Here is a 12213-nt window from a genome sequence, read left to right on the forward strand (position 1 = left end):
AAATATTATTGTACTCACTGAATATGAACAGTGCATACCATAATATCAGATGGCGTGGATGTGCTGGTTGATCTTTTAGGTTTGGTCACATTGATAGAATCTGTTGCCACCAGCAAGTTTACTTTTAAAACTTGCCATAAATAATTTCAGGACCTGCTTTTTATTTTCAAGCTGTTACCTCATGCCCTAGTTTTGATATTTTTTATTTCTTTTATTTCAAGGCCTTGGTTTCAGTGAGCAGATTTTGTAGTCAGACAGCCAACCACCAATGTGTAAATGCTCCAGCAACTGAAATGACATCTTTTTCAACATGTGGTGGTGATCCACAGACAGGTAGATACATTATAAAGTATATTTTTATACTTTCAGGAAAAGTTTTGGATCCGGTTGTTCAAAACATTGGTTAGTGTTAACCAGTGGTTAAATTCATTATCCGCTCGGTTGGATAAATTCTGTTGCTCAAAACTTATCCAACGTAGGATAAGTAGTTTTAAAGTCCTACGTAGGAGTTATCTTTTTTTATAGAACATGTTAAAGTGGCACTAGGACGCTTCCGTAGTATTGTGGTACTTAACCAGTGGATAAATACGCAATCCACTGGTTAGGTAGCCAGGGTACTATCAAACTGTCGAACAATAAAATTTTTACCACTGGATAGCTGGCCACTGGTTAAGGATTTAACCAGTGGATAAGCTATCAATTGGTTAATTTTAACCAATATTTCGAAAAACCCGGTCCAGGAAGCATGTAGTCACCACTTTGTTCTTCTGTACTGTAGAACTTAAGTACTTCCCACATGTTTTTTCTGCAGCTTCTCATAGAAACTTCATATATTGACCTGGGCAATAACTTTAATATTTGTCAGACTGATACCTTATTATGGTCCACAATATTTAAGTAGAGGTCGGTTAAATTGGAGTCAAGGTCACTAGAGCTTAAAATAAATAGAGGATATTCAAGTTTTTTCTATAAATACATGATTTATTTCATCGAGTGGTATGAAAATAAATATTTCATGAGTGGCGGTAGCCACGAGTGAAATATGGTAATTTTCATGCCACAAGATGAAAATAAATCATGTATTTAATAGAAAAAAACTTGAATTTTCTGTTTATTATATACATTTTTCTCTTTTTTTGCGATAAAAATATGAAAGACTTTCCCTTAAATTTTGTGTACTGGCAGAATTAAAAGAAAGTAGTCCGGCGAGACACCAGTGAAAATACGGAAAATATGTTTCACTGCAGTGAAAATAAATTTTTACAGTGAAAATACGGAAAATGAAAAATATGCATTTTTATTTCATCAATATTTCTCAATATTTCATTTATAAGTATATAATAAATTGCATACTTGTGCTCATACAGCCTGTTTTTCTAGATAAATGTATTTTATATTTAGTAATCGAACATTTCCACTTTGAGTGGAGTAAAATGGCCAATGGGGTCAGTGGTGTTAAAAACAGATTTGAAAATACATAGTTTTAATTCATTGACCAGTGTCTTTCACAGTTTGGTAGTTGTTTTACTTATTTTCTTATAGAACCTTTGTTAATTTATTTGGTAGGTAAATACCTCAGGTGGGCCTCTAGTTTAGATGGAGTGAGGGGTCACTGGGGTCAAGGTCATAAGCACTAAAAATATATTTATACATTTTTGCTCATACATTCTTGTTTTGTTTTTTTTACCACTGACTTTCATATAAGAAAAATTACATCTCAGATAGTCCTCTTTCTTTTGGTAAAGTGAACTATTAACATAGGCAAAAATGCAATTTCTGGGAGTATTTTTAACCTTAAGTGTTATATCTCTTACTTGAATAACAATTGTTGAAAAACAAGGGAGAACCCTCTTGTTTACATTTTTGATGTATGATGTTCATTTCCTTACTTTTACATTGTATAACAATTTTAGGATGGTTTGGAAGCGATGGTGCAGATATGTGTAAATGCGGAGTTGTGGGTGACTGTGATGGCGGTACCGACGCTAAGTGCAATTGTGATGTCGTAGATGGTGACAAACGTAAAGATGGTGGCACAGTCGTAAATACGACGCAGTTAGCTATATGTAAATTTGTGTTTTTGATCTGGTTTCCATTTAAGTTTCACGGGCCCACTAGTGATCACCATTTTTGCTTTCTTATTACGACATTTTTCAATTTGTTTTGCGACAGACTAAGAACTGGTACGTATGTGTAGTCAATGACTATATTTGAACTGCGTCTAGCTTATTTGGTCTTTGGTCTGTTTAAATAAAGTTTGAATAAATGTTCGGAAAATGATGTCATAAATGATGTCATTATTTAATTGCACACCATTTATTTATACATGTATCTAATTTTCTATTTTAAAGGAATTGTTGATGTAAAATTTGAACTAATGATGTAATGAACGCCACTGTTAATAAAACAGTTGATCAAAATAATTTAGTGTAAAACAAAATTTTGATTCATATGCCACATTAGGATCAATATTTATAGAAACCGCTCACTACATGTATTGCCTTTTCCAGGTAAGTTCATCTCTTGTGATACTTAAATAGTGTTTGTATTTAACACTTAACCTGCTGTATTTGTGTAATAGATTTTCCCTGTTTTGAATTTGGAAGTTCGGTTCTTTCAAAGTAGGGGTTTAAGTGAAATCAAAGTACAAAAATTGAGCTACCAGCAGTGTTGAGCTTCAGGTCAGACTGCATGGCTGTACTTCTATAATGATGTCAAAGAACAAGAATTTTGACATATATAGGGTCCGTACTCTCAGTGCCTGAAAGGGAGAATGAACCCTCATTACTAAAGCATAGAATACACACACACATTTTTTATAATATATAATGCCAATGTAATATATTTATATAGGATCGACTAAATCTTGTCAAGAATGGAGAAGACGAGGAAGAACAAAGTCTCAGGCAGAAAGTGTCCACATTGTCAGTGGTGGTGTTGATGATGTTGCCACGGTTATATGTAGATACTCAGTGGAACCTCCCTTTGGTGAACTTGTAAGTTTTTACCACAGGTGTTCAGCGTGAATAATGGTCAGATTATTATTATAAATTAATCTCCCCTTGATCATCATGAACAAAATTACTGTCCTGAGCACCTATTTACATATAATATACAGTAACGGGTACTGGATAGTAATTTTATTATATATTATATATAGTGAATGGTTATATATACTAAACGGGTGCTGGATAGTTACAAATGCCTGTTGTTTTGACCTTTTTCTTTCTGATTAATTTAAAACAATCCTCTTTTTTAGGACACAAACAAGTCCTATGGATAAAGATTTGATTATTTCTTTTACAAATAGCATCAGTGTTTGTAATTTCATTTACTGTACTACAATGACATATAGGTCCCTGGCTTTAAAATTTATAAATGTTCTTAATGGGGTCTTTAAATTATCTTTTGTTTACTGGAGAGTTTGCATTTTTTTCCTAATTAGCAGACCCAATTTCATAACTGGGGGAAAAAAAACCAAAAATCCTTTTTTTTTTAAAAAAAGGTATACTTTCCGGTTGGCTTTCTTTTAGGGATTCTTATTCCCTTCTATTTTATCGCCACATCAAACGTTGTTTGTGTTTGTGGAAGCCTGTAAAAAATCGCCCCGTTACATTTTCAAGCCGGGATGTTATATTTTCCGATCCTTACAAAGATTCGTTTCAGCATGAATTATTGTTTATAAATTGCTTGTAGGTTATTTTAGTTCTATCTATTCGGGCATCTTTTCTTTTTGGTGTGGGTTCCAGTTTCCTCACTTTGAATACTGTGAATCACCTTAGGATATTGAGGGCCTTGGCCTTTTAATTTTTTTTTTTTTCCTTTTTTTTGGGGAACGTTATATCTTGATGAACTGCAGCTAGGCTTCATAAACCCAGATCCCCCTTTAAAAAATTCCATTTTATTTAGTTCCGCCCATTGTTTCTTCGGGTTTAGGACACACGCTTTTTTACTTGGGGAGCCATTTGCTGCTTTTATTGAATGGCCAGCTAACGTGTCACATTGAAGGCTCCATTGGATAACCGACCATATGAACACATCTGCAGATGTTTCAAAATTCCTAAAATTTTACCCAGTTCATGTTTTAATGTAAAATTCTGCTTTTTTTCCGGTGCTAGGTGGGCGACGGTGTTTGCTCTTGACAGTACTGCGTCCAAGAAGCAGGCTTAATCAAACCGAGCCTGCAACATTTTCAATTTTGCCGCATTGGGGCTTTCTTTAGGGATTCTTATTTCACTCTATGTCACTCAGTTTGTAATTTCATTTGCTGACTTCACATAAAACAAAATACTGAATGACCAAAACTGCTCCAATCACAATGTTTATATGTTAAATATATTTATTATATATCAGTGTATAAAGTATATTCTTATCATTTTTTATTGACAGGTGATCAAACCAAAAAATTCAACGATTCCCATTCCTCCAGACGGTGGCACTGTTGTTATAGAATATTTGATAAACAAGTTCGATATTATCCCGAAGTTGATCGACCAATCATATTTCTGCACCCAGGAACTTTACATTGAGTGCAACAATGCTACTTTTGACATAGCAGTTGATGGCTGGTACTCAAGGGATGGCGTCCTTGAAAAATATTGGCCTGGTGGAGATATTGGTAACAATTAAAAGTTTTTATTTTATTTTTCAATCAAAATGTCAACATGTTATATAAATTCAAATTTTTGAAAACTGATGAATATTTTTGTTTTCTTTAGTTTTAAATTACGTCTAGTCACAATTATGGTCTACACTGATCGCTATTCAGTCAGTACATATTACATTGTATTTTGAAATTTTCCCTAAAAATAATGAATGGTTTTGTCCAGATTGAACGATGGACAAGTCCATTTTAGAGATTTACCATGGTTTGATATTGAATTTTTCATTACATGTGTAGAATTAGGTGGATGTAAAGATGGTGTATGTAAATGTAATCTCGGAGGAAATCAGGAAGATGGTGGGATTATCATTGAGTCGTGGAAACTTCCAGTACAAAAAGTGAAATTTGGATCTTCTGACGGAACAAGGACAGTAAAAGTTGGTCCAGTTGTTTGTAGTGGGAAACTTTTAAATAATAAAATTTTTTTAGTTTTAGGAATTTAATTTTAAATTTTAATTGTTTAGGGGAAAAAAAAAAATTTTAGATTGAAAAAATTTTTAAAAAAAAACCCCCGAAGGGGTTTGAACCAAAGCAGTGAGTCTTTAGATTTTTAGTCTGAATTTAACCCCGGACATCTGCCAAACTGAATTTTTCGAAAGAATATCCTTTAAATTGTATAGGCATAAAACCCTGGTGGAGATTGGGTTTTTTTCCAAAAATAAGGGGTTTTTTTTTTTTTTTCTTTTTTTAAAAAAAGCCCCTTTTATTTTCATTTTAATTTTTAAAAAAACATTACCCATTTATAAAAAAAACAATACTTTACAAGTGGGGAAAAAAAAATTACAACTAAATTTTTTTAAAATGTTTTTTAAAAAATTTTTTTAAATTTTGTAAATGAATAATTTTTCGAAAAATTTAAAAAATCTTTTTTTAATGTAAAATTTACAAAACAAATACCGGTAAAAAAATCCATAAAACCTTTCACCACATGGATCCCGACCAGCCTCCCATCGGAGTGATCAGGATCATTGTTTGTTAAAAAAATCTATAAAAGTAAAAAACTGATAGCGACAAGTTTGATCCGACAGACTCCCGGATACACAGGCTGGTCTGGAAACCCATGCTGTCGCAAAGCCATTATTTTGGGTTTTTTCGTGCCCTGCCAAAGTTATTTTGAAATTTTAAATATAAAAATTTTTTTTTCAAGTTTTCGAAAATTTGTGAGAAAACTAAAATAAAAAGAAAAAAATCCTTTGGAAATAACTTATACACCTTGATTAGATGTCCAGGGCCCTAAACCTTTCAAATAACGTGTGATTTTTTAACATCTAAGGTAAAGGATAACAGTGGTAGTTACTAAAAAACAAGAAAACGTTTTCTCTTGTTTATATTTTTAAAAGTTTTATCAAATTTAATTTTTTAAAAAATGCTTTACATCTCAGAAAATCACAAAACTATATCAAAAAAAAAAAAATTCTTTTGGAAATAATTCAACTGTTTATCACTAAAATGCGGCGCAGGAGTTTATAACACTTTAGGGTTACGTCATTTTTTCTAATACGCGGGACGCAAAAAAGGTTGAACTCAATTTAAGCAAATTTTACAGGGGCATGAAAAAACTTTAAAAAATTTTGTTAAGAATAAAAATTTTTTTTTAGGAAAATATATACATTTTATTAAGGGAAATTTGAAAAAAAATAAGAAAAAAGAACTTATTTTTTTAAAAAGATATTTGATAAGTTCAATTTCAACCTTTACAAAAAAATTTTAAATTTTTAATATTTTTTTTTGCAAAAGGGGAGTACTCAAACAACTGTTTTTTCCCCCAAATTTGAGCAAATTTAATTTTTCTTTGTGAAAACGGAAGTATCTCAAACTCATATCATTTTTTTTTTTGGATTTTTAAAAATTGGGGTAAATAAAACATAACTTCTAAATTTACACAAAATATAAAAGGCCCTTTATAAAATAAGAATTTTAATAATGCCCTCGTGTTTTGAATGATAAAAAAAATGAAAGTAAAAATAATCAGTAAAAAATTTTTTAAAGAGGAAGAATGTCCCCAATAGAGAATTAATAAATATAGCCTTAAAACCAACTTTTTATTTAAAAATATAAATTTTTAATATGAGGCCTTTAAAAAAAAAATTTATGGTAATTAAAATTTTTATCTATTTTATAAATGGTAAAAAATGCTATCTTTGACAAAATGACCCTGTATTTCAAAAAAAAATAAACCCCTTCCGGGGCCCCGGCCTTAACCCGCCCCAAATTGATATTAAAAATTATTGACTTTAATTTTAAACGAAATCATCAAAATCTTTTAAAATTAAAGGATAATTCCGGGTTCTTCTGACTTTACTTGGTTTGCAAAATAAAATTTTTGCCCCCAAATTTGCAGGTTTTTGAGTTTAAGCCCGTAATATTTGTAAAAAGGGAAAAAATAACAGAGAAATTTCCAAAAACAACCCGTGAAAAACCAAAAGGTTTTTCAAAAATGATGTGTCTTTTTTAAAGGCTTAAAGCTTTACTCACTAACATCCCGGGAAGGGGTTGGCAAGTCCGGGGGTTTGGGAACCCTTAGGGAACAACTGGGGGACATTCCCAAACCTCCGCCCCAAAATTTTTGGGTTAAGGGATTTACTGGATGGGAATAAAATTTTTTTAATACCCCCCACGGGGTCCGGGAAAAATAAAGCTTTTCAGGGTCATCCCGCTTTTTCCGGGGGAAAAAGACCAGGGTTTAAAACCCGGGGGGGCACTGTTGCTCCCGCCGGCAAAAAACCGGGAATTCCGGGGTTATAAAGCATGGGGGCCCCCGGTGAAGCTGGGGAGAGCCCCAAATGCCCGGGAAGGCCCCCCGGGGGAGCCGGAGAGCACCCGGGAGGTTTAAGAGGGGCACGGGTTTATCAAAGGGGAGAAACCCCGGCCAAAAAACCCCGGGACATTTCAAAAAACACAAAATTTTTTCTTTTGATTGCCCCCTTTTTTTGTTTTTTAAAAAACCCCCTTTCCCCTTTCCCTTTAAACCAGTATTTTGCAAAACATGGGGTTACGTTCTTTTGGGAAAAAGGGAAAATTTCAAATTTAAAAAAAAATTATTATCAAAAGTTTTTCATTTTGCAAAGTTTTTAATCTACCAGGGAGGGCTGGCCCGGTGTCGGAAAGAAAAGCACCTGATAATATTAACCGTAGTTTTAAAGGGCTCTGCCTGGGGGGGTTCCCCGGGGAAACATTCTTGGTTGGGTTTGGTTGGGAAAAGTCCGGTAAAATGCTCGCCGGTTTAAATTTTGACCCCAGGAACAAAATTTTACCCGGGAAATTTTCCCGGGGCATTTCCCGGAAAAAATTAAACCGGGGTTTTGGCCTGGGCTCTGCCGGGGTAAGGGAGACCCCAGCTTTAAAAATTTAGGGGTTGGGGGAAAATCAAATTTTTTACTTGTTTTTAGTTTAAATATCAATTAAAAGGTACTTTGTCCTTCCCGGGGGAAAGGTTTAAAAAACTTAAAAACATTTTAAAATTTCCAACCCACGACCAGTTCACATTAAAAATTTTCAAAAAGTTGTAACATTCCCTTTCCCAAAAAAAATTTTTTTTTACTTCTGGGCATATTTTGGTTGGGAATATTTGCCCAAAAAATAAATTTTTTGGCCGGGTCTTCAAATTTAAAAATTTCATTTAAAAGGCATTTTAATAAACACTTTTTAAAAAAAACGAATATAATTGGGTAAAATTTTTTTATCTTTCACATTCAGGGAAGGTGGGATATTTTTTAAAAAGAATTTTCCAATGGGGGGATCTGATCTGCAAGGGTTTTGGTTTTTATTCCAACCAAAAACTTGGGGGTTATAAGTCACCTTTTTTTTTTTTGTTTTTTTTACTTTTAAATTTTTGCAAAATTGGGAAATTTAAATTTGGAAAATTTTTTAAAAATATCTACTTTTTTGGGAAAACTTTTAAAATTTGTTTTGGGTTTCCTTTTTTTTTACAAGAAAAGTTTTCGTTTTAAATAAACCTTTAGACATAAAGGGCTTTGGAAAATCGGGGAAATTTTCTTTTCAGAAAACCCATGTTTTCAAATGGTTTCTTGGGGACATTTCAAACGTTAAAGGTTTTTGCGCATTTTCAAAACTAAAGGAAAGTAAATTAAAAAAAAAGTCACAGAATAAAAAAACACAAAAAAAAAAATTTTCAAAGATTATTAAAAGAAAGGGCAATTTTTAAAAAATTTAAAAAAAAAAAATAAAAGGGGTTGGGAACCCCGGGATTCGAACCTACAAGTTTATAAATGTCCCAATAAGTCTTTGAAAACAATTTTTTAATTTAATTTTCTTTTCGTTTAAAAAGGGGTTCTTAATTAAAATCATTAAAAACTGGTTATAAATTTTTAAATTTTAAAGATTGTTTTTAAATGGCGCGGGGTTAATTTTAAAAAAAAACAACGGTTTATATAGGGCCATATAACCGTCAACAATCTTTTTTACAAATTTAATAATACAGTAAAGCATTAGTTTTTAGAGAAAAAGGTAAGAATTTTTTTTATAAACCGAAAAGCAGCTTATGTATAAAAAAAACTAAAATAAAACCTTTCAATTATCCAATTGAAAAGTGATGTTTTTAAAAATTTAGGGATTATAAACCATTTTATTAAAAAATTTAAAAATATAAAAAACAAAAGTTTTACGGGAATTTTTAATGGCTTTTATGGGGCAATAGAAGAGTGCCTGGTTTAATAAAATTGGGTTGGGGAAAAAAAATACCCCTTTTTCCCGTTGTTTAACAAAAATTTTTTTAAAAAAAATTAAAAATGCTGGAAAAGTTGTAAAAAAAAGGGTTAAAAACCCCGGGTTTTTTTTATTTGGAATAACCAAATCAAAAACAAACCCAAAAGGAAAAATTTGGAGCCCGTTTCCCCAGACAGAACCTGAACTGGAAATGCACAGGTTTTTTAGGCTTGGGGGGAAAGGGCAAAAACTTTATTTTTTTTTTCCTTTTCCCAAAATGTTTAAAGGTTAAAAAGTTTTTAAAAGATTGTCAAAACAAACCCAATTACGGGAAATTTAAAAATGGATGTTTATAATATTTAAACATGGGCCTCCCAAATTTGGTCTTACCCTAATTTGTAAAATAGAGTTTAATATGGACTTCCTTTTTGGGAAATTCTACATGTATGGGAAAGAAACTTTTAAAAGGCTTTATATTATTTAAACTCTTAAAAAAGTTTTTCTATTTTCATGTTTTTCCCAAAGGGAGTTCATTCTAAAGGTTTTCCCTTTTTAAAAATTTTTCAAATTTAGCTTTAATGGTTTTTTTTGGGGAAATTTTTAAAAATGGGCTTTTTTCCTGCAACTTTTTTTCCATTCCCTTCCAGGTTTTTTTTCCTTATTGGGGATTTTTCAAAGGTGGGTTTTATCTGATGTTGGGGATTTACAACCCCCCCCTTTTTCCCCCCCTTTTTTAAAATTTGGTTTTCCCCCTTTCCCTTTGTTTTTTTTATCTTTTAAATTTTTACCTTTTTTGAAATTTTTTATACGTAGTTTTTTTAAGCCATTTTAACCCAAAAATAAATCCTTTTTTTTAGAATGTAAGATTTCTTTTTACCTAAGAAAAATGGTTTATAAAATTTAAAGTAAATATAAATTTTTTCATAAAAAGTAGCCAAAATGTAATCCCAAACACTTTTACCAATTGACTTCCAACAAAAAATACTAATTCATTGTAACAAGGGGAACTGTTCCCCTTTTCCAAAATTTTTATAAGATTTAAAAAGATTGTTCAGGGTAATTTGCCATGGAAAACTTTCTTGAAAAAAAACATAAAATTTTAGAAACTTTTGAAAAAAAAAAATAAAAGCATTTCTTTAAGGCCATTATGGGTCTGAGCTAGGTGGGCCCTTTACATCCCTTCCCTAACAACTTTCCCCCACAACAATTTTAAGTTTGCTACTACAAACAAAAAACTGAAGATAATTTGATTTGATCTACATGTACTTGTATTTTTTTCAAAATAGGAAAAGTTTGTCTGCCCCTAAAAATAAGGTGGCGCTAAATTTTTTGATCCAAAGGGGGTAAATTTTTGTCCACCTTGTCATTTTAAAAATTTTGTTTAAAATTGGGGGAGGGGGAAAATAGGGGGGGGGAAAATGGACATTTTGTTTTCCTTCAATATTTAAAGTTTTTTTTCATTTACTTGAAAAAACAAACAATTGCTAAAATTTTTGGCAGCTAGTGGGGTCTTTTTTCATTTATTGGAATTAATTTTTTTGGAAAATTGAAAAATATTAAAGGGGAAAAATAACATTTAAAAAAATTTCCAAATGCAAGAGTAATATAAAATCACAATTTAGTTGGGTTTTTTATCCCAATATTTCAGGTTTTTTAGATATATCAAAACAAAAACCTTTTCTAGTGTCTTTATATCCTCCTTTTTTCATGTGATGATTCAAATAAGACAAAGGAGTGCTAATTTACTTCCATTGCACTATCAGGAATTTTCAGCGCAAAAAGGTTGTAACTTGAGATACAACCATTTTGCACTGAAAATTAAGAGCAATTTGAGATACAACCTTTTTGACAAAATTATTGATTTTTAACTTGTTAATTTTCAGAATCCATTTAAAATACTTACTGAGGATATGCATAACCACAAAATACATTGAAAATGTTTAAAAATGTTTTTTGTGGAAAAAAGTGAGTTACAACCGTTTTGCGCTAAGCCCACGAATTATAATTAAAGCGTGCTTATGTTAGCGTACATTAGGGCCCCGTTTAATTGAAAATTTGGGTTTTTTTAAAACAGTTTTAAAACCATACCTTTTTTTTTATAATAAAGTAAAAAAAATGGGAAAAAGTATTTAATTTTAAGATTCCAAAACCAAAATTTTATTGAACTCAATGAAAAAAAATATTTATATTTGGGTCCCAAAAAGGCTCCCAAAAAATGATTTTATTTTACAAATTGCCCAAAAAAAAATTTTTTTAAATTTAAACCTAAAACTCATTCGATCCGGGCCCTTAATAATATTAATTTTAAAAATGTGTAACAGGGAAAAAATAACATGGGTTTTTCTTTTAAATTTAAATTTTGGGGACTCCAAATGAGGGGTTTTTTTGACATAATGGGACTGAAAAATTTTTTTTTCAGAGAAATGTACCATTTAATGTAGGTTTAGACCACTAATCTTTGTGCAAAATTTCAGATCATTCGCGCATTTTGTTTTACCAGAATAATTATTCAAATTGTAAAAAAATGACCCAAAATGAAAAGTGTTTAAACGCTTTTCACTCAAATCGGGCTAAAAATACGATTTACAATTTATTTCAAAGTATATTTCTTACCTATCTTTCCATATATATTTCTGTTTAAAGTGCCCCAGCTCATTTATGTAAGAAATTCAAATGTTATGTTTTTAGTCTTTTATACAATGTACCTCAGTGGAGTGCCTTTAAATAGAGGTTGTAAGTTAAATATATAGCCAGATGGGTTATATTGAAAACAACAGTTTATATATGGCCATATAAAATGTATTGACATCTTAATAACAAATCTTTAATAAAGCAGAATAAATTTATATGAGGAAAACAAAAATTATTTCATAAATTGACAACAG

The 12213-nt window shown here is 31.2% G+C and overlaps 1 protein-coding gene across 1 annotated transcript in view; it reads left to right on the forward strand.

Annotated features, from left to right (window-relative positions):
• The window catches only part of LOC132718978 (uncharacterized), a 70215-nt gene that overhangs the window by 28526 nt on the left and 29476 nt on the right, over nt 1-12213 (forward strand). The window contains exons 23-28 of the mRNA XM_060702704.1: nt 222-333; nt 1914-2183; nt 2854-2996; nt 4390-4618; nt 4901-5056; nt 8360-8364. Coding sequence (XP_060558687.1) covers nt 222-333; nt 1914-2183; nt 2854-2996; nt 4390-4618; nt 4901-5056; nt 8360-8364 — 915 coding nt within the window. The remainder of the gene's footprint in view (nt 1-221; nt 334-1913; nt 2184-2853; nt 2997-4389; nt 4619-4900; nt 5057-8359; nt 8365-12213) is intronic.

This window comes from Ruditapes philippinarum, unplaced genomic scaffold (genome assembly GCF_026571515.1).
Source record: "Ruditapes philippinarum isolate M1 unplaced genomic scaffold, ASM2657151v2 ctg1578_1_1_1_1, whole genome shotgun sequence".
NCBI classification, from domain to species: Eukaryota; Metazoa; Mollusca; class Bivalvia; order Venerida; family Veneridae; genus Ruditapes; species Ruditapes philippinarum.